General features: G+C 41.8%; 2 protein-coding genes across 5 annotated transcripts in view; one reads left to right on the forward strand and one right to left on the reverse strand.

The window, feature by feature from the left end:
* The window catches only part of LOC138962608 (uncharacterized), a 37284-nt gene that overhangs the window by 4179 nt on the left and 10024 nt on the right, over nt 1-23081 (forward strand). For 2 of the 4 annotated variants that reach the window (XM_070334482.1, XM_070334484.1), the window contains one exon: nt 22382-22733. In XM_070334482.1, coding sequence (XP_070190583.1) covers nt 22436-22733 — 298 coding nt within the window. In that variant the 5' untranslated portion in view covers nt 22382-22435. Of the gene's footprint in view, nt 1-21401; nt 21540-21655; nt 21787-22381; nt 22734-23081 lie in introns of those variants that run through there. The other 2 variants (XM_070334481.1, XM_070334483.1) reach the window with 2 other exon arrangements.
* LOC138962609 (fatty-acid amide hydrolase 2-like) lies at nt 6819-21247 on the reverse strand. Its single transcript, XM_070334485.1, has 9 exons — nt 21120-21247; nt 17117-17751; nt 15954-16173; nt 14936-15145; nt 13513-13632; nt 11347-11501; nt 9328-9426; nt 8643-8824; nt 6819-7254 (listed from the first exon to the last, which is right to left on the reverse strand). The coding sequence occupies exons 2-9, from the start codon at nt 17297-17299 to the stop codon at nt 6819-6821; spliced, it is 1605 nt and encodes a 534-aa protein (XP_070190586.1). The 5' UTR covers nt 17300-17751; nt 21120-21247.

The raw sequence follows: 23081 nt of genomic DNA on the forward strand, positions 1-23081 counted from the left end.
ATGTGTGTGTTGGTTACAAATTGTGTGTGTGATATTTTTCTTCAAACTTTTTCACTTTTCTTCTTTGTTTCACTTGTTTATTCTCGGAGCCGATTTCGCCAAATACCGTACTTTCGTTTGCCTGGTTGTTTTGATTGATTGACACGATTTGATTATATTTTTTTCGACGGCGGCTAATATAGTGACGCGGCCTATACGTGGCTCGTCCCAATTTTTTTGTTAAAAGTCGGGGGTGCGGCTTATAAAACGGTGAGTCTTGTAATCCGTCAAATACGGTACTTTGACCATGCTGCCATGTCAAAGAAGACAGCCACAGCGGGCTTGTTCGAGTCAAAGTATCCTCAGCGTGTTACTAATACCTGTCCCAATATAGGCCAACTGGTCTAAGAGGACAGTCAGTCTGATCAAATCGGGGCGGGGATGTAGCTCAATCGGTAGCGCGCTGGATTTGTATCCAGTTGGCCACTGTCAGCGTGAGTTCGTCCCCACGTTCGGCGAGAGATTTATTTCTCAGAGTCAACTTTGTCTGCAGACTCTCCTCGGTGTACACGCAAGCACAAGACCAAGTGCGCACGAAAAAGATCTTGTAATCCATGTCAGAGTTCGGTGGGTTATAGAAACACGAAAATACCCAGCATGCTTCCTCCGAAAGCGGCGTATGGCTGCCTAAATGGCGGGGTAAAAACGGTCATACACGTAAAATTCCACTCGTGCAAACCACGAGTGCACGTGGGAGTTTCAGCCCACGAACGCAGAAGAAGAAGAAGTCTGATCAAATGAGAGCAAGCGTTGCTTCATTAAATTGTTCGGTTAAAGGCATATGTACTCGATGACTATACACGCTAATTGCTTTACCAACAGCTGGAGACATGCTAAATTAAGTTCCCTGCAAAATATTGTGGTCTGGGACCCCTTCAATGTTGAGATATGTTAATTTTCATTTTGATCTGGATCGTCCTATTTATAGATTTGGCAACACATGTAACGTTGATGCAAGGGAGCTAACACCGCGGCTTTGTTGACATCCTCACTTTTTCAGAGGCTAGAACAAGCTGTAATGCATGAATTATGGTCCGCGCATGGTGACATATCGTCATTATATGGTCTTATGGTGCGTTTGACATCGATTATGGGCAAACTACACTTTGTAAACACGGGAGCGCGTACATATGCCTTTAAATCTGTTCTGAACTGCATAGGACATAGCATGAATCTGTGAGGAAGAGAAAGTGTTATGAGCCTTCAGTCCCATCATGGTAAGGATATTGTTGTCATATGTTACTATGCCTTGGTTTACCCAGCTTTCCGGAATCTGTAAGTGCTAGTACAGTGGTACCTGCCATGAAAGGACACCCTTGGGACCAGCTAAAAGTGTCCCTTCATTGCAGGTGGCCTGTCATGACAGGTATATTGTGGTAGAGATAATAGACAAAGGGACTCCAAAATGAGTCCTTCTTCTTCTTCTGCGTTCGTGGGCTGAAACTCCCACGTACACTCGTGTGTTTTTTTTGCACGAGTGGAATTTTACGTGTATGACCGTTTTTTACCCCGCCATTTAGGCAGCCATACGCCGTTTTCGGAGGAAGCATGCTGGGTATTTTCGTGTTTCTATAACCCACCAAAATCTGACATGGATTACAGGATCTTTTTCGTGCGCACGTGGTCTTGTGCTTGCGTGTACACACATTGGGGGGGTGTTCGGACACTGAGGATCTGAGAAATAAATCTCTCGCCGAACGTGGGGACGAACTCACGCTGACAGCGGCCAACTGGATACAAATCCAGCGCGCTACCGACTGCGCTACGTCCCCGCCCATAATGAGTCCTATTAAGGGAAGTGTCCTCTCATCAGAGGGGCCCCACATCGCAGGTACCACAGTACATGTCAATTGTATCTCACATAAGTTTGGTAATACTGGTTTGCAAAACATCACAGTTTTGTCAAGGAGTCATTGGTAACTAATGCAAAGTTACTAGCACATAATTGTCTGATAAATGTACATAGCAAAACGGCAAACATGCAAAACATAAAAAAAGTAAATACACTTTTCTTGGACCAGAACAACAGAGGGATTTTCTTTGCACATTGGAAAGACTGCAGGGATACACGCACAAAAGTATGTACAAAATTCAACCACATGCAGAGCACAACAAGGACCAAACTATAGTATACCTCAAAGGGATGGCCAAATCGTCCGCACGATCGCCAGGGGCGAGTACAAAATCTGCCGGGCTAGTAGAAAACGCGTGGCAACTCGCCCAGCTTGCCATTAACAATTCTGGTCTAATGCAAGTCACTTTTGGTTGTAATATCGAGTTTCAAAGCCATATATAAACACTGCAGTTGCAGCAACTGTGGTATATACCCGGCCAACAAAATGTTTAGCCGGGAAGTAACTTTCTTGAAGTTACTCACCCGGTTGGTGAGTTAACATTTTGAGATTTGGCCATCTCTGCCTCACAACAACAAGTACAAGAATCCTGAAAAACAAACCCCAACTTTATTCCAATAAATACAAACCGCATATCTATGAGTTAAAATATTGCAAAATACAGTGGTTTCTGGTGCATATCATAAGACACCACAGAGACTAGATGAAAATGTCCTTCTGTCACAGGTGATCTTTCTTTGCAGGGTTAAATTCCCAAACCAATAGAAAAACTCAACTTGTACTTTTATTTGGAAGTGTTCTATCCCTGAAAGGGGTGTATGGGGTGGTTATACATGTATAATTATATAATAAATAAATAGTATGGAATTTTGTGTGTGTTTACAAATCTCTGACAATACAAAGACAGAGCCCTTGCACCCTCCTCTCAAAGCAATCCATTTTCTTCACATCCCCCTGTAGGAAAAAGAAACAAGTCGCGTAAGGCGAAATTACTGCATTTAGTCAAGCTGTGGAACTCACAGAATGAAACTGAACGTAGTCCGCCGCTAGTGCAAAAGGCAGTGAAAGTGACGAGCCTGTTTGGCGCGGCAGCGGTTGCGCTGTGCTTCATAGCACGCTTTACTGTACCTCTCTTCGTTTTAACTTTCTGAGCGTGTTTTTAATCCAAACATATCATATCTATATGTTTTTTGAATCAGGAACCGACAAGGAATAAGATGAAATAGTTTTTAAATCGATTTCGGAAATTTAATTTTGATCATAATTTTTATATTTTTAATTTTCAGAGATTGTTTTTAATCCAAATATAACATAAGCTACTCACAAAAAGTTAAGGATCACTTGCACACAAATTCATAACTTTCCAAATAAGAAAGCCAATGCGTTGGTATTTGGCAAACGTTTAATTCAATGCTTTAGTGATAACGATACAACATTTCCTTCAATTTCGAGCAATCGTTTGGTCTGTACATTTTATCAAAGTGTGTACGTATCGAAATTTAATTTCACAAAGTCTTTGAAATCACAAGACATGGCATTCAGATGCTCCCAAAAGTTCAGTAACGCGTGTAACCGCCCTGGCTGTTCTGGCACTCGACTCAGCGAGTCCTCATAGAGTTGACCAGGGTGGTGAAGATCCTCTGTGGAAGCGTCTGCCACTCAGCCTGCAGCATCTGGTAGAGGTGCTGGACATCCCTGGGAGGGGGGTGGTTGCTCCTCACTTTGCGATCCAACTCATCCCAGAGGTTCTCAATCGGGTTGAGATCGGGACTGCATGCTGGCCACTCCATTCTATTGACTCCAGACTGCTGCAGGAAGTCGTTGACCACCCTTGCCCTGTGGGGGCGAGCGTTGTCATCCTGGTAGACAGCCTGCGGTCCCATCTGCTGCAGTGTAGGCACAGCCAGCGGTCGAAGGATCTCATCCCGGTATCGGAGGCCAGTAAGGTTACCCTGTACATGAAACAAGGGTGTTCTGTGGTGAAGGCTGAAGGCCCCCCAGACCATTACAGAACCTCCACCAAAGGCCACCTTTTCTTGGACAGTGGCGTCAATGTAGCGTTCCCCTTGGCGCCTCCAGACCCTCAGTCGGTCGTCGTTGTGGTTCAGGGTGAAGCGTGATTCATCACTGAACAGGACCTGGGACCATTGCTGACGTGTCCACCTCACGTGACGTCTGCAGAAGGCGCGGCGTGCTGCCCTATGGGCTGGAGTTAAGCGTGGCCGTACAGCTGGGCGACGACAACGGAGGTTAAACCCATGAAGGCGATTCCGTATGGTCTGCTGGCAGATGTTGGTGTTAGTAGCCATCCTCAGCTGCCTTCGAATAATGCTGGAAGAGGCTGTTCTTGTTTGAAAGGCTAGTCGTTCAATGAGACGATCTTCACGTGGAGTTGTCTTCTTTGGTCGCCCAGGTCTGCGTCTTTCCTGGACCCTCCCAGTGGCTGTGAAACGTTGAATCCGTCTGACAATGACCGAGATGGACACGTGAAGTCGCCTGGCCACTTCTCGCTTGGGGACACCATCTTGGAACCATGCAACAGCTCGTCCCCTCTCAAACTCGTTCAATTTTCGTCGTGGAGGCATTGTCAGATAATGCCTAATACTGGTGGTATGTCTTCTCAAAAAGCCAAGCAAGTGACAGCATCTCACACATAAACAGCAGTGCTTGCACGTGCACACTGGCTTTTCCTTGTGGCTTGTGCAATGTGTTCGGGCTGAACGGTCCAAAACAAGGTCCTTTTTCGCAAGTTTCCACTTTTTCTTTTGCTACCAAGCTCAGTAGTAGAGAATCCCGTGCAATTTTCCCACTAATACAACATCGCCCACTTACAGCTGAACAAGAATTCATAACAATTTTGTTTGACTGAGAAATAAATAACAGTAGCGAACTGATTTTATTGAGCACCTGTTTTCTCATAGTGATCCTTAACTTTTTGTGAGTAGTGTATGTATATGTTTTTGGAATCAGAAAATGACGAAGAATAAGATGAAATTATTTTTGGATCGTTTAATAAAAAAATAATTTTAATTACAAGTTTCCGATTTTTAATGACCAAACTCACTCATTAGTTTTTAAGCCACCAAGCTGAAATGCAATACCAAACCCCGGCCTTCGTCGAAGATTGCTTTGCCAAAATTTCAATCAATTTAATTGAAAAATGAGGGTGTGACAGTGCCGCCTCAACTTTTACAAAAAGCCGGATATGACGTCATGAAAGGTATTTATCGAAAAAATGAAAAAAACGTCCGGGGATATCATACCCAGGAACTCTCATGTCAAATTTCATAAAGATCGGCCCAGTAGTTTAGTCTGAATCGCTCTACACACACACACAGACACACACATACACCATGACCCTCGTCTCGATTCCCCCCTCTATGTTAAAACATTTAGTCAAAACTTGACTAAATGTAAAAAAGAACCCGGTATGGAAATAATTCAGTGAGCAAAAACAAAGTCGGTTTTCCCCCAGTCTCATTCTTTGCTTTATAGTCAGCATTTCAAACTTGTATGAAAGGGAAAGGAAAGGTAAAGTTGTTACAAAAAAGTATCCAAACAAAAACATAACTATATAATTTTATATTGAAAAATACATCTTAACACATTGACAAAATGTTACGTTAAACAATAACAAGCTAGCTTGCATACTGCATTACTCATTTAAAGAAAGACAAAGAATCAAAAACACAGCTGTACATGATTTCTACAATATATACACAACAAAAAAGGATGTTCTTTATTCAGCACCGCAGTCCGTAACATAGACTGTTGGACTAAAGGTAAACAATTACATGTAATGAAACCATCTTGGGTTCCTCTTTCCTCTGTTACAGTACTTGAGATACTGTGAAAACTGAACATCCAACTGGCACAAAATAATCAATAAAGGCTCATGTATAACATCCAGTGATGTCGCTAGTATATTTTCAAACCGGTATGCAAACAGTCCTGAAATAAACGGTAGGCTGGTCATTGGAACCAGTAAGAGTCCAACTCAGAGTACTAGTTTTGCTCTTTTACCAGCGAAAAAAACAGGTAGTTTTAAACATCAACCGGTAGGTCATACAGACTGCCAATTTTGTTCCGGTATTTTCTTATTTCAACCGGTAAATTACCGGTAATTACCGGTTAACACCAATACTGACATCTTGCTGACATAATGTTCTACATGATTCATGCTTTTCTCTACACTTGGCAATTCTTTCTCCAGTCCAATTTTTTTTCTCTTGGAATCTTACCTTTAACAAAGTTACTCAGAAGCTTAGGAAAATGATCTTACAGCTGACATATACACTAATTCCTGGGATGTCCAGCATCAAAGCTATTTGCTATTCTATTTCATTTTGAAATTAAAAATAAACACTAACAAAAACGAAATATCAGTTAGAGTCCAATACATCTTTATTCACAGCATTTGCTGTGAGGTTTCTGAGATTGGCCCCTCTCTCCCATCCTGAGGTGTATTTGACGTGGTTCTTTTTTTTCATCCATTCTTCGTCCCTACCTTTCTTTGGTCTTTTATCTTCTCATCCATTTGTCCGTGATTATCTTTCCACCACTTAAATCCACAGAACCTAAAGCAATAGACATTGTTCTGAAATAACTCTGTTGGGGTATATGCAAAAGTCGCACCCCTAAAAACAGATTTACAAATATTGACACTGATAAGGTGTGTCAAGCAATCAAAATCATCACAGCAAAAATAGAGCTCCAATGCGTATTTTGAGCAGATTCCACTCAAAATGATACCGTTTTCACTCGGATACTGCACCGGATGCACATGGCAGCTAATTTTTCCGTGTGATGATTCTGATCACTTGTCCCAATTCATCATATTTGCCTCAGTTTTTGTAAGGGGCGTAACTCCCACACAGCCCGTATAAAACCCAACAGACTTATTCCCAGAAAACATCTATCACCATCCTAATCCTCCTTCCTGCTCTCCGCCTCCCCCACTCCAGGGGGCACCCAGCCCCCGAACCCTTTCTCCAGGTACTGAGCCACGGCGATAGTCAAGTGATCCTGGTAGGGGGCTCCCACCACCTGCAACCCCAGCGGGAGCCCTTCACGGCTCAGCCCCAGGGGAACCTGGGTAACAGGCAACCCCAGGGCGTTGAAGACGGCTGTGTAGGTGAAGTTGAAGGGTGTGAGGATGGGCATGTTGTGGTAGGGGGCGGGGTTGGGGTGGGAGGGGTAGAGGAGGACCCCGGAGTCGCCCAGGAGGGATGTGAGCTGGTCGTGGAGGGCCTGGAGGAGGATGAGCAGCTTGGGGACGTTGGGGTCTTCCAAGGGAGTGAAGGTCTCCACGATGCCCAGGCCGATTGCGGGTAAGGTGTGGTCTGACTGTCGCACCACCCACCTGTGTGTCAGTTTGGATTGAGATAAAGAATCTAGTCTGAAGTTAGAGTCTAATCTGAGATAAATATGACCGGTTGAAGAAATGCACACATCGATACATTCAGGCGCTGAGAGCAAAATTATGAATATGATTAAGCTGTTATGTTTCGTCATGTTTTGACAGACACACACACACACCCATCCCCCCCCCCACACACACACAGCCCCCCCCCCCCCCCACACACACCCATCCCCCCCCCCCACACACCGGGGGTGCGACATTGATACTTTCTTGGATTTGAACCCGTGACCCGCGGATCACAAAGTCCAGTGCTCTACTATACTAGCTGTGCTACCTGGCCCCCTTCATAAATCATGAGTGGGACTCAAAAATGTCATGAATCCTGAAGAATTTAAGGGGGGGGGGGGGGTCTTGGGGCCCCCAGACGATGAAGGATTTGTATAATTAACAACCAAAAAAACGTCACCACAGACATTACGAATCCGGATTTCCGGCATATACCGCGTACCGGAAGAATCCCACCTATGATTAATTGAATCCTTTCCTCTTTCAAATTTTTGTTGTAAACTGCACACTAAACGCACACATGCATTAAACCATACAACTCTATCCATTTTTTTTAAACACATCTAAATTCTACCTTCAGTCGGCTCTGCTAGCTTGTCTAATTCATTGAAAGAAAATCTTGTGTGTGCTTATGTCAGCCAAGCAGTTACATTAACAGTCTCTTGTTACTCTTATTTACGATACAGGACTGGGTCCTTCAGCTGTTATTCTGTCTGTGCTGACATAAGCATTTCTCATGCTTATTAATAAGTTATAATCCAGCCTTTACACTTACCATGACAAAGTTCTAAATATAACATTAACACAGGACACTTCAAACAAATTCTTTTTAGGGTGAAACACCAAGTTCTGTTTAGGAGAATAAAGTTATACTTCCTTTTGATCCAGCTATCACAAGGAAATAAATCAAATACGGACTTTGTAAATCATGCATCTTTAAACATAAGAATCAAAAAAGAAATAGGGATAAAGGTAATGCCCATTTCTCACAGATTTTGTTACTATGGGTTACAGACTCAAGAGTACTCTCTCTCTCTCTCTCTCTCTCTCTCTCTCTCTCTCTCTCTCTCTCTCTCTCTCTCTCTCTCTCTCTCTCTCTCTCTCTCTCTCTCTCTCTCTCTCTCTCTCTCTCTCTCTCTCTCTCTCTCTCTCTCTCTCTCTCTCTCTCTCTCTCTCACTCCTGGGAACACTAACTGCGAGCCCCACACACAGTGTCACTCTCTCTCATCTCACCCCCAAACATACACCCACACACACGCCAACACACACACATCATCTCACACTTGCAAAAACAAATATACACCACACAAAAACACACTCACTTCAAGATTTCCAGGAAGCAGTTGACTTTGGCCCCAGTTTTCTCGCCTTGTGCCATGAAGCAAGCAAACTTCAGACCCTTGCCTGCCGCCATCTTGGCTGACCACATTTCTAAGCTGTACTTCATTAGGTTCAGATTCACAGGTTCCGCTTTGGCGCCCAAGCTGGCTAAATGCTGGAAAGCCTGGAACATGATTTTGGGTAAACAATCATAAAAACCTGAATGAGGCATAAGCTGAAGCAGTAGTTGCTACTGTTTGATGTGTTTAAGGCGATGCGTGGCACTAAAATTTAACTTGGAGAATACACGGAATAACCTAGTTTTCTGGGTAGTTATTGAAGTGACTTATAAAAATGAATGAAAAAATTGTGAAAATTAATGGCCACAGATTGCCGTTGCTATGGAAACAGCCGCCATATTGGATTTCTAGGAAACGGTTTTACAGCGACATTATACATAAGAAATGCATGATATTTGACACAAAGATTCACAAAACTTTTATCTACAATCATATAGAGCGATTTTTTGACAAAAGACTACAGTCAGGGGTCCTTTTGGGTGGTCGTAATGGGCAGGTGGTCGTTATCGAGAGGTGGTTGCCAGGGCAGTTTTGACTATATATTTGATCATTAAGGCAACCCTTTCCTTGCTGATTCTGGCTTTTTTCTCCATCAGTGGATACTCACCTTACGCTGCGCTTGTTTGAGCTGGGTGTCCACTCTGCCTGTGAGCAGACTGCCCCCATCCTCCTCCATGCTGTAAATTCTCAGCTGGTTGATGTCTACCTGTATTCACCAACATTAATTTAGTTCATCATTTTTGTTGGGCAACATTTTTCTTTCATATCACAGGTGTGCATGCATTTATTGGTGGACCCCCTCTCTTTTAAGACCTGCGCCGTTTGAGAACATTACCCTTTTTTCCCACATTTTCTGTTCATAACATACATTTATATGCAAATTTACCTCAATTTTAAGACGTTTTTATTCTTGAGGTCTTAAAAGGGGGGGGTGCATTGTACTGCTCTGTGCTAAGCATGTGAATGTGGATACAGTTGCGACTTTCTTTACCGTTCCTTGCTCTCTCAGACTGTACAGAATAGAGAGTTTGCTCTCAGTCATTTGTAAAATGAAGCAGAACAGATTACAAACAAACAAGGCCGTCAAAAACCAAGTACTTTAAGAGCTTAATATGTTATTGAATGAAGTGTAAGACAACAATGTATCTGATTTGTTTATTTAACCACAACAACCATCTCCCAGAGAACAAACAACAAGAACCTACATCACTCATAAAGATACCTTTCATAAACAATCAAGGCACTACAGCAGTCCCTGCAATGTACGGCCCCCGGCGTGAGCGGACACCTGACATGTACGGACACATTTGCTCGGCACGGAGTGTTTTCCTTCTATATTTGCCCCCCCTTAAACGGACACCTGCAAAACGTGGACGCGGACACTCATTTTCGGTCCCAACAGCAGGTCATACCTCCAATGTACGGACAGACCATCGTCAAATTTTCACCACAACAAAATCGATAACAGAGCAGTCCGGCTCTTGGTACAAAGATCACAGCCGCAATGGTGTGATGACAGTCACTGATAACTTGAGTGCACGTGTACCCATCGTGTGTCTGTGTGTAACCTCTTTCATTGACAAGATACTCTTGTTTCCCCTCAGCCTTGACCAGTGAGTCGGTTGCCTAATCTATGAACCCTTCAGTTGTCTTGCTTTGTCAAAAGTTACCACACAGTCAACTGGTTTTGCTCTGAGTGAACAGTGCAGCTGGCCTCGATCTCTGGCCACAGCCCCCAACAGTACATGGCTGGAGGGAGTGAGAGAGAGAAAGGGGGGGGGGGGGGGGGTGGAGGGTTAGCTGGCTAAACTCTGTGGGGTGTCCGGTGTCACCGCATGTCAGCAGGAAGAGCATTGGAGAGAAATAGAGAGGTGTACTCTTCCACACTATTTCCAAGCATCAGTTGTCACGGCTTGGGGTAGGCATTAGTGAGGGAGAGTGGGAGCTGTGTTATGTACAGTGTATTTCCGACTGAAGAGTGAAAAGTCACTGCCATGCCACATGATCGGCATGCAGTCAATAAAGCCAGACAAGAAACAAATAAATTACTTGATTATGACATGCAGCTCTATCTGCTGCTATTTATTCAAACTGGTTTTCAAGCTTATTCTTGCAAAGCATCTGCACACGCTCATCTGTGCTGTGTTTGAGTGGCTGCTTTCGTATGTCAGTGCATGGTGAGTGTGTTCACTGCCTTGAGGATTTATTTTATCTCTTCTTTTCAACACTTTTCATACAAATCCTTTTTACAGAACGTTTAAAGAAGTATTAGGAGTTTATTGTTATTGTTTAGTAGCCACAAGAAGTGATTAGCATAGACTCAATCCTGTTGTTTGTGTGTCTCTGTGTGAGTGTATGGGGGAGGGGGTGGTGTGGTCACCCCTCCCGTGACCGGACACCTGCAATGTACGGACAGTTTTGCTATGGCCCAAGGGTGTCCGTTCATGAGAGGGACTGCTGTAATAGATTTTCTTCAAAATCTGCCACACAGAAACGAGCACACTTTTTCTCCTAAAGCCTGATAATCATATTATTTGGGCGAAGTCTTCTTCACGAAGCTTATGCACTGAATTTTTGGTAAAAAAACGTTGCGAATTCAACTCAATTAAGGAAGTCCTTTACATACCTTGGTGTCTAGTTTGATCTTGGAAGCGCCGGGACCAGCCATGATTCTAAGTGATGGAGCAAGATCTTCAGCGTAGCGGCATATAGGCCCTGTGGCCAAAAGCTCCACCTGACCTCCTGTGGCGGGTGGGTGCTGTCCCTCGTTCGGTACTATATCTGTGCAAAGAAAAAAGCATGCATTAACCCTTGAAGCTCCAATGCTGCAATTTCGCCACAGCATATCTGAGTCCTATTTCTAACATGGCTTGATTTACTTGTCACATACAGCAGTACCTGCGATGTGTGGACCCTCCCATGAGAGGACACCTCCCTTAAAAGGACACCTGCTCTTGTCCCTGTTTATATTATCTCTACCAAAGTATACCTGTCATGACAGGCCACCTGCAATGTAGGGACACTTTTGGCTGTTCCCAAGGGTGTCCTTTCATCGCAGGTACCACAGTAGAACAATGCATTTAAAGCTTATAAAATATCTAAAAAGTAAAGCAAGTCAATTTGTTTTTAGCTACAGTAGTACCTGCCATATCCGGTCACCCATTAGTCATTGCAAAGGTGACCGCAAATATCAGGTGGCCGTTCATTACAGGCCCCATCCTCCTCCAAAAAAACCCAAAAAACACGATCAAGTTTTCATGAAGAAAAGAAAGCGATCATCCACGAGCCGCCGATTCATTGTCTCTGTTAGTTTTGCTTTCGTTTATACATCTTAATTATTTGCGTGTTTAACTCGATCGTCCTGGCTAAGCTATTGTTTCGTATGTTTCTATGTGTGTTGTTTGGATTATTATATATGTATTTGAGTGTCAGATAAACAAGTGTTTCAAACTCACATCAGCTGTGATCGATCCGGAAGTGACTGCCGTAAATGTACATGTATGCGCATGTCTGTATTTACAGTTTGCGCATGCGTAAGTATTCATGTCGTCTGCTCGTGCTGTGCCGTCTGTGCACACAACACATCTTGAGTTTGACTCGTCAGCTTTATTAACAGGCGATACATGTGTTAACAGTTATAGAAAGTGGACAGGTGCTGATTTCTAACGGCCAGATAGCAGGTGGGAGGTGGGTGGGCGGGGAGAGCCACAGCCGCTCGCCCGCGAAAGTGACAAGTGGCCGTTAAGTGGCCGCTCCTGTCGAGTAAGAGGGGCACCTTAGGGCAAAAATCAGTGACCGTTGACCGCGTCAGACAGGTTAACGGCCATTAAGAGTCAATTATAGAAGGAAAACTCATTAGTCATGGGAAAGCTGGCCGCTCCGGGCAGGTTCACGCCCACGAAAGGGCCGGAAATGGAAGGGACTACTGTACTTCAAAGTATATAAGCAGTTGAAGATTGTAAGTAAGGTTTTGCAGATCTTGTAATCTTCTTCTTCTTCTTCTTCTGCGTTCGTGGGCTGAAACTCCCACGTACACTCGTGTTTTGCACGAGTGGAATTTTACGTGTATGACCGTTTTTACCCCGCCATTTAGGCAGCCATACGCTGCTTTCGGAGGAAGCATGCTGGGTATTTTTGTGTTTCTATAACGCACCGAACTCTGACATGGATTACAGGATCTTTTTCGTGCGCACTTGGTCTTGTGCTTGCGTGTACACACGGAGGTGTTCGAACACCGAGGAGAGTCTGCACACAAAGTTGACTCTGAGAAATAAATCTCTCGCGGAACGTGGGGACGAACTCACGCTGACAGCGGCCAACTGGATACAAATCCAGCGCGCTACCGACTGAGCTACATCCTCGCCCCTATCTTGTAATCAATCTATTGCTATAACTCAGGGTGCTTGTTCCAGGCCCTGAGCTTGGCTCTTCTAAACAGCGAAGCAGACACATATCATGCCGTGCCATGTGCATGTTGCAATGTATGGACAGTGGAACCCCTCTTTTAAGACGTTCAAAACTCTCCGTAAATCAGGTCTAAGGCAGGAGTCTTAAAATGGAGGTCCAATTTATCGAGCTTATGAACAGAAAATCTAAAAAAGCAAAGTCTTAAAATGGAGGAATTCTTAAATTGGGGGGTCTTAAAATGGAGGAATTCTTAAATTGGGGGTCTTAAAATGGAGGAATTCTTAAATTGGGGGGTCTTAAAAGGGAGGTTGCACTGTAGTAAATATTTTTGCTTCACAGAAACACAGACAGACAGACAGACAAAATGCTGCACTTATCTACTGACCTTTACTAGGACGATGGCCAAACACCCCGTTGAAGAAAGCTGGCATACGTATACTGCCTCCAATGTCTGACCCCACCCCCATCAGGGATGCTCCGGCTGATATTATGCAGCCCTCTCCTCCTGCGGACAGTCAAATACATGTACATTGTAATTTGTAAGTAGCTAAACAATTGTACATGAAAAGGAGCCATGGACTAGAACACGGAAAAGAAAGATTTCAGAAAGATTTTGATTATACACGTTTATTACCAATTCAGTGCCCCATATGGCTTTTTGACCAATCAGGACGGATTCTAGGTGACCCTCTAAATGTTATAACATTCAGGCAGGGACCCTTTTTGTTTATCACGCTAAAAATTAACAAGACAAAGTAAAAATGTAATTCAACAATATCAGCGTGATTTATTCTAAAGAATAACACTTCAAATGCTGTCAGGTAATACTCTCTTTATCTACAAAAAATACTGATAAGCGATCAAGTTTTGTCGGTGGGTGCGTAACGGAACAGCAAGGCACCGCCCATCGTCTGAGTGTGCAATGCCGACCGCTTACTTGAAATCTAAATGATCAAAGTTTGGAAAAATCAAGTGAAATTGTGCCACTCGCTTTACATCAAATGTATCTTTACTTCATTTCCCATCCGCCTAAATCTGTCGCTCTCTGTTCATCGAGAAAAAGCGAAGCAACCGAAACGCATGTTCAACATGGTTTATCTTGTGAGATTGTTGTGTGTCAAAGGCATTTGACCTGTGAATATTCATCACGTAAGATGTGTTACTCTGATTGGCTGACTCAGGTCACGAGAATTCTTTGACTGACAGGCATAATCAGGTAGAAGCGCTCAAGTTCCCATTGCGGCTGTTCTGTCTAATTCGCGGGGTTGCTTCGAAATTTCTTTTGGTCGAATTAAACGGTAATAAAACCGTTATTTCTAATATGCTGACTCTTAGCAAATGATAACAGACATGTCTCACAAACGATATCAGCATTCGCCTAAAAGGCTCATGCTTGATATCTTTTTTCTCGACATGTCTTGTTATCATTTGCTAACAGTCAGCATATTAGAAATAACTCATAATATTATTGCAGGGATCAAACATCACATTCTTATTAAGTTATTCACATCAAAGGTGCTTCATTTTTCTTTTTAACACAACAGTGCAATCTCTCTTAAAAGTGACAGATACACAATACAAAAGCAACTTCTACAGTAGCTGAAAAAACAAATAATTATGCCTTGAAGGGGGGAGAAACACTCAGAACGAGATTGACTTTTTTCCAATGATTTTAGTAGTATTAGTACATCCAAAAATATCGAGTTTCAAAATCTGTACCATAACATGAAATCACACACTGTTTGCTTTCAAACATATATCATCACAAGCAATCATAGTCATTCCACCTCCCACACACACATACATACCTGAGCTTCCGCCAACAATCTTGGTGTCATCGTAGGCGTTCTTGGTTCGGCCGTAGACGTTGTTGGCGGACTCGTACCACATGCACAGTTCACTGGTGTTGGTGCAAGCGAAAGGTATCATGCCTGCCCCTTTCAGTCTATGCACCGAAGCCGAGTCAGACTCGGCTTTCACCCCTTTTCTGCTCACCAGTCCAGAAGTGTTTGGCATCCCTGAAACGGGCCAGAATGAATGGTTAGATCCAGTCGGGTCTGAATAAAAAAAACAAGAAAGAAGAAAAAAAAAATGTTGGCAGTCTATAAAAAAAAACAAGAAAAAAAAAAAAATGTTGGCAGTCTATTTGTTTTTTTGATGACTAGTCGGGTCTGGTTCTCATCCAACACCTTCATGTTAAAAGGTACAAAGATCATATTTAATTTGTAGTCTTTGTTCGCCACAAATTTCCCGGATTTATTTTAGGTTTAAATTTGAATGTATTGAAAATGTAACTGGCAACCGCTTCTATACAAATAGGCCATAGCAAAACAATCACTGCTTAATTGCTTGATCTTATTCTTAGTTTGAGCTTGCTAGCTTGAACGTTGTTTGAATGACTTTTACAACAAATTGACTGGTTTGGTTTAAACTGTTTTATTCAACGTTTGTGCATTATTTACAAAAAACGCATATTGAGTAAACAACAACAAGCATAATGCTTATAGTGGTGTTTACAGTTTTCTAGAAAATTACATATAAATGCCGGCTATTGTACAGTTTAAATGAAAAGCAAGCAAACATGAAAAGAAAATTGAATGAAAATTGTACATCAAAACAAAAATCCGTTTAAGAATACATATATATAAAATTGACTGGTTTCTGTGTAAGCAGGTACTTGTTTTTTCTGAGATATACTGCATTGTAAAATATGGGCAAATCACTGCTTTAGGTCACTACGTGCTCTCATTCTAGAATTTTGCACCAACAAGCAACAACAACAAAACACCAAAACACCTAAAAAGGTACAAAATAATCAAACTTTACCTTCCAGGGCAAAGGCCTCTTTCACTGTAAGCGGCACACCCAGTAAGGGTTTGTTCCCTTCGCTCAGCTCTTCTGGAATGGAGTCTTGACTGAGTTGTCTGTCTACCTCTCTCGCCTCTTGCAGTGCCTCCTCGTACCTCTCTGCTACAATGGCGTTGATGATAGGGTTCACTTCTTTGGCTCGTTGAATGAAGGCCTGCATCACTGTCTCAGCAGTTACCTGCAAAGGTGAAAAACAAATACTGTATGCTGAATTTGCACCTTCTTAATCTTATCATAAGCTGATATACTGTCAGGTTTATTTGCTGATCAAAACTTGTATTCAGCATTACTGTGTCTTCTTGCCACAACAACACTAAAGTCCTTTCCAAAATTATAAGTTAAACAGTAAGACCACTTACACTTTTTATTTCAAACCTTTGTACATGTACTGCAAACTGTATAAATTACCATGGTCGTTAAAACATAATTTGTTTTTGTACACTGACCCAGTGTTACTGAAGCTAGTCTACTGAACTATGAACAATAACAATCTGTATAAACAAAACATACTGATGGTTTTTCTTTCTATATGTTACGATGTACCAGCTGCAGAGTTATATCTCCATTAACACTTATCTTAACAGAACATAAACAAAACAAGATTAATTTGAACACTACAATTGTACAAAACAAATGACCACAACAATGACATAGAAAACTGTGCACTGTATGTCAGTTCTCACAAATCTTTGCTGCAAACACTACATTTGCTGCCACCTCCTCAACCCATCAGAGCTGTTATGAGCAGCTAAATAGTTCATCAAATGAAACAAACCTTTAAGGCCAAACAAAAATAATGATTGTTTCCGATGACAATGCCACAAAAATTACAGTTGCTGAGTTGGTAGGGTGGCAAATATTTTTTTCTTCAGTATTGAAGTCTTTTTTTCTGTTTCTTTTTTACCCAGGAAAATGTTCCTTTTCATTGCCTGGAATGCTACTGTGTCCCCTGATGTCGAAGAAGGGTAGCTTTCCTTGCAAAGTCTACAAAATCGAGTTTAATTGAACTTATTTCAAGAGTAAAAAATAAAAATAGAAATTCCATGGTCGAGAGAAAAAACAGGCTTGATGTTTTTTTAGGCCTTAGCTACAGAACAATTTTACCAGCAAATTAAACATACCTGACGAGAGCGAATCTTCTTTGCAAGAGAGGTGGCACTCTCCAGGAGAAGGGGGTTGGTGACCTTTGGAACACTCTGACCTCTCTCCCCATAGATCAGACGGAAGATCGCCACCATGATGGGTTTTGCTATCAGCGTGAACGCTGATATCACATAATACAGAACACTCCGTAACACAGACATTGTAACTGCCTTGTGAAACTCTTTCCTTTCTAAGTTGCAAATAAATTGAAGATCCTTAGGTGTGGTCACAAATTAATTAAGCCTGTGTTCAAGCAGGCAGTTTCAAACTCGAAGCAGGAAGAAGAAACTACGTTTATGACTTAAGGTGTGAATGGATGTCAACTCAGCCAAAGAGGAAAATCTACAGTGAAAGTTGATTCACAATCACAGCAGGGGATTTTTCTTTTTACAACAAAATTAAATTATTCTATTGTTCAGTCCTTCTGCTCTTGTCACATTGACCCCTAGCTGTTCTCCCCATTCAGCAGTGCTTTGTGGTGTTGTCAGTCATATATTGTTTCCTTTTTCAATTGTGTTGGTGGTCATGTGTTTCCTCCTTCCAGTCCTTGCTCACTCAGACAGCTCTTCATTAGACGGAGAGGCAGTCAGCCAAGGTTCAGCACTGGTCTAGCCTGCAGAAAAGAGAAAAAGAGTTAGAATATCCGTTTGTCGTTTTAATAAGTTAGCGGGACACATTAAAATGTTCTTTTTAAACATTCTTGTACAAGTACAGTAGAACCGTTCTTTTAACTTTAAGACACCCCCTCGGCCTCCCGTCTTTAACTTGTTTGAGATGTTAGTTTTGTCACATTTTCTGTATATCTATGAGGTCTGTACATTTATCTCCATTTTAACTCTGCCTCCCTTTTGAGGGCTTATTTTTGTTAGGTTTTAAAAGGACAGGAGGAGGATGGAGGGAGGGGGGGGGGGGGGGGGGCTGTACAAGCAGCACTAACAGTAATGCCCACCACTTAGCCTTTAGAAGTAAAATGCATTATTTTTTTTAGTTCAAAACAACAAACTTTTATTTCAAACATCTCTGGTTTGTTTCCCTTTTTTCCAAAAGACGAATCTTTCTTTCTTTATTTGGTGTTTAACGTCGTTTTCAACCATTCAAGGTTACCAATAGACGAATTCCGGAAATAACTTTTGCTGCGGACCAAAAGAGGGCAAATAAACCCGCGTGACAAAATAGGCCTGGATCACTATTGAGTTGCGTGTGACGGTGTCTTACACGTGCTCGCGACAACATGTAGCAACACGCCGCTCACTAGTGATTGGCCTATTTTGTCACACTGGTTTGTTTGCCCTCTTTTGTTTCTTTTATTTCCGAACATTGTCTATTTTTAAATATGCTCTGATATATTCTCTATTTCATTCTTGGCAAACAAATGCCCTTAGTAGTTTATCAAACCTGAATTTTTCCCTTCCTTACCTCTTTAGTTATAAAATCTAGTGGAGAAGAAACATATTTCTGCAAAACGTTAGTTAAAAACAAGAAGAGCAAACGCTCGATCGAGTCACTTTCGCAGTTCTGAATATTATATGAGGCATCAGATGGACAGGAAGAAATTGCTATTCACAACACAATGAGTCACGTTCACATAAAATTTGAGCCCGGTCACTTTTATAGTTTCCGAGAAAAGCCCAACGTTAAGTTGTGTGTTGCCGAACAGAAAAGGCTAGTTATCTCCCTTGTTTTTCTGATAACGTTCGTAAAAGGCTACAGATGTAAATACTTTGATGTAAAGAATAATCCTACAAAGTTTCAATCACATCCGATGAACTTTGTCAAAGATATAAAATGTCTAATTTTTCCTTTGACGCTGACCTGTGACCTTGAAAAAGGTCAAAGGTCAACGAAACCATCGTTAAAGTGTAGAGGTCATTGGAGGTCACGACTAAACAAAATATGAGCCCGATCGCTTTGATAGTTTCCGAGAAAAGTCCAACGTTAAGGTGGTGTCTACGGACGGACGGCCGGACGGCCGGCCGGACGGCCGGCCGGACAGACTAACACTGACCGATTACATAGAGTCACTTTTTCTCAAGTGACTCAAAAACCAAAGCAGTGCATGTAAGACTGCATTATAATTTATACAAATACACATGATGCCCGAACCATACATTCCCTGCCACAGAATGATCCCATAATGAATCACTCAATCAGACTTTCACTGAAGAAGAAAAAAAAAGTTTGGTGATTCAATAGCAAAGATGTGACGAGTTTGAGCTCAGCATGGTGTTTGAAGAGCCATCATAACCAAAGTAATTATTCCACTTCCACAGGTGAAAATCGAAACCGTCAATTCAGAATAAAGACTTCCCTCTAATTACAAGAAGTTATGCCACACTGCTGAATCACAACAAATGATCAAGTGGAAGCTAGAGTGCTGACAGAAATAACATGCATAGTTATATTTGTTTGTTTGTTTGCTTAACGCCCAGCCGACCACGAAGGGCCATATCAGGGCGGTGCTGCTTTGACATATATTTATATATAACGTGCGCCACACACAAGACAGAAGTCGCAGCACAGGCTTCATGTCTCACCCAGTCACATTATTATGAAACCGGACCAACCATTCCTAGCACTAACCCCATAATGCCAGACGCCAGGCGGAGCAGCCACAGTAGTAGATTGCCAATTTTAAAGTCTTAGGTATGACCCGGCCGGGGTTCAAACCCACGACCTCTTGATCACGGGGCGGACGCCTTACCACTAGGCCAACCGTGCCGGTATGCATAATTATATATATAAAATTTATGCATGTAAACATAGAATCTATGATACTGATAGATAGACCTGTGGTAATTTTACTTTGTGGCTTATGAGGAAAGGAAGATCTGTGTTAGAATATTATTGCTTGGAAAAAAAAGTACCATATATAATAGTTTCATAATATGGATGGCACATCTGGCCGTTATCCTGTTTGACAGCATGGGTACACCTGTTCCCAAGTTAAGCGACATATTCAATTCTAAGAGTCAAGTTTCTACCCAGACTCTTTGTCGAAGGGTGTGAGAGAGAGAGAGAGAGAGAGAGAGAGAGAGAGAGAGAGAGAGAGAGAGAGAGAGAGAGAGAGAGAGAGAGATTGTGTTCCATGTAATTGTTCTTCCCATTTTCATCTTCGTTCGCTTTGAAAGTCTTTGTTCGGTAATCTTGAACTTTAGCGTGTTAAATTCATAGCTCAGAATCCAGTGACATTCTTTACTTATTTTTGATACAAGTCTATGTAAGCAAGCCAAAGAACATTTGTCGTGAAATTAATTGACGGATTGAGCTCCGAACTTAAGCATAATTAATTAATTTGGTTGTTCAATCGACAAAAATGCACCAAAAATTGCATACGTTGTCAACCATGGGACATCATTTACACGAAAGAGTTGTCTCCCTTGTCCGCTCATACGGATAATTCTTTCTTTGACCCATGTAAACGAAATGCATTCGTACAGTTCATTGGAGTTCATTCCGTTACTTCAAAGGGATCTAAAATTACTTGTTATGATTAAAATACAAGTGCAGGTTCTACAAATTTGGAGACTTAAATGCCTCTGAATTATGAGCTATAAATTTAACACGCTAAAGTTCAAGATTACCCTTTGTTCTCTTTGTTCTCCTTCTCCTCCTCTTCGTGGTCTCTTTTTCTTCTTGGTTTAAACAATGTTTTATTCTTGTACATCATCAACATGTCTAACATAAATATAATAAAAACAACAACAAGCCTACGGCGTCTTCAGACTAGAAATACTGCCGTACAACCAGTAGACTAATTATATGAAAACGGCATGCACACAGTTTTTGTGGACTTTGGATTGTGACTCGTGTGGGCCCAGTGAATAGCTTGCTTGCTCACTTACACTACAGAAAACTGCAGAAATAACCTAAAATCAACTTATCAGCTCGCGTACACAAATACAAACGAAAAGTAAACGCTGTCTTTCCTGCAAAAAAGAGAAGAATATCAACCAAACTGCTTTCGGTATCAACTAGACTAACCTGTGTTTCGAGGCTGGTATTTTGTCATATTTTCGGTTTCATCTGGGTTACAGTCAGCCGACCCACATACGGATGTCGTGAAAAAGGATAACAGTTCCATACTCTTCCAGTGTTTTTTTTGCAAAATTGTAAACATGTTTGAGCCGTTTTAATGTACTTGCCTCAACTAACTATAACTACGGTACAACTGTAATGATAGACAAACGTGAAAAAGAGCATGTTTGGGATAACGACTTAAGTGGGGATTGGCTTTTGGCCAAAAAAGCAGACTAATCGGTCACGTGATCAAATTTCCACTGGGGGGAAGTTTTGGGGAATCCCCTTTCACCTCGTAGCCATTTATTGTTGAGGAAGCAAGTGAAATATTTTTCTTCAGATACAGAACGTGGAATTATGAACAACATCCTGGTAGAATAGACGGTGAGTGATCCATGTTCCGAACAGCATGCTTATTTTTTGCATAATTGTGGTTTTAAACGGATGAAACAGCGACAACTTGACACGATAACAAGGATTGACAACCCGGATTGACACACGACACAAAAAGGAAGGATTACCTTACCTTCTGCCGTTCTGGTATCGTGCTAATTCATTCCAAGTAAACGGATATTCGTTTCTGCGTAGATGATAATACAAAAACGCAGTACCTGCTACCGACTTGAATCTAGTCAGTATAAAATATTTTGTTATTTCATTTTACCGTTATTTCCCACGGACAGTTTGTGTATTTCAATATTTAGCTTTTAAGTATATTATTAATATTTCAGTTAGTTTTCATCGTTCACGCTCTTATTTTTGGTTTAGAATTAGAGACATTAGATTTAGATCTTTTGTGGCTCATTCTAGATTCACAAACTCGTAGTAATTGTATCCATTGTGTGTGTAATATGATTTGAACATTTCATTGAGTGCATGGGGCTCTTCAACTTTCACTCAGTGAATCTTATCCCTGTTGTTGTTTGTTTTGAGAGAGAGAGAGAGAGAGAGAGAGAGAGAGAGAGAGAGAGAGAGAGAATTAATGAAGCACCTGGCTGTTGAAAGTTTACTCCACAGAGTTTTTATTGTTTTTCTAAAGATAATTTTAATCTTTTCCAGTATCTTGTATAGATCTTTGAGAGAATACAAAGACCATATGGTAGGATTCACTAACCATGCAATATATATGTTCTTGCTGAAATGCTTGTTTTTCCTCCAGATTTTTAGCCCAACTCATTCCAGATCCCCCAAATCAGCAAATGAACAAAATTTTCTTCTGTTTTCAGGAATGAAGAACACGAATCTTACGAACACTTCACAATACAAAGCCTACAGCTACAATGTCAAAAGCGTTATTGTTCTTTGAAGACAGCAACCACAGGCGGAAAGACATGTTGCTACAGTGGGTAGTATCCAACATAGACTACTCGCAACTCAAGAAAGAGTTGCCCGTGTGCTTCTACCGCAACACGTCCTTTTACCTGACGGAGCTGCCAGACTTCTCAAGATGGCCTCAGGACTTCAAAGCCAGAGTTCTGGCGGTGCTGGTGGACGCAGATATGAAGGACGATCTGGAACGGGCTGGTGTGATCAACTGGTGCCGTAATGTGAGGATCGTGGTGCCCATCAATGTGCCCAGTGAGTGATATATGGACTTTTCGTTTTCTGTTTAGTGAAATAAAAAATGGTTTGTGTCCGTGTCTGTTTGTGCACCTGTCTGGCTGTTTGTCTTGTCTGCGTGTCTGTTGTGTGTCTGTGTATTTGTGTCTGTGTACATGTGTGTATTCACCACTCAAAGGTTTGCTGTCAAGATGGCTAATTCTTCAGCCTTCCAGTGTTCCACTGCAAACATGGGAAAATCTTTATTGTGATATGTTGTCTGTCTTTGTATTAGGTAATGACTACCTTTTCATGGTAACAGGCTGCTAGTTCTTCTCTACAAAAAATAGAAAATAATCTTTCAACAGCTTTTAGTTTTACTCTCAC

The sequence above is a fragment of the Littorina saxatilis genome, linkage group LG3 (genome assembly GCF_037325665.1).
Source record: "Littorina saxatilis isolate snail1 linkage group LG3, US_GU_Lsax_2.0, whole genome shotgun sequence".
In the NCBI taxonomy this organism is placed as follows: domain Eukaryota; kingdom Metazoa; phylum Mollusca; class Gastropoda; order Littorinimorpha; family Littorinidae; genus Littorina; species Littorina saxatilis.

What these genes read in the sequence shown, in the direction of transcription:
- LOC138962609 (XM_070334485.1), bottom strand. Translation starts at nt 17,299, where the DNA reads ATGTCTGTGTTACGGAGTGTTCTGTATTATGTGATATCAGCGTTCACG. An exon ending in AGAAGATTCGCTCTCGTCAG is followed by an intron (nt 16,174 to 17,116) that starts GTATGTTTAATT and finishes TCACCTTTGCAG; the next exon opens with GTAACTGCTGAGACAGTGAT. An exon ending in GATTGTTGGCGGAAGCTCAG is followed by an intron (nt 13,633 to 14,935) that starts GTATGTATGTGT and finishes GACTGTCCGCAG; the next exon opens with GAGGAGAGGGCTGCATAATA.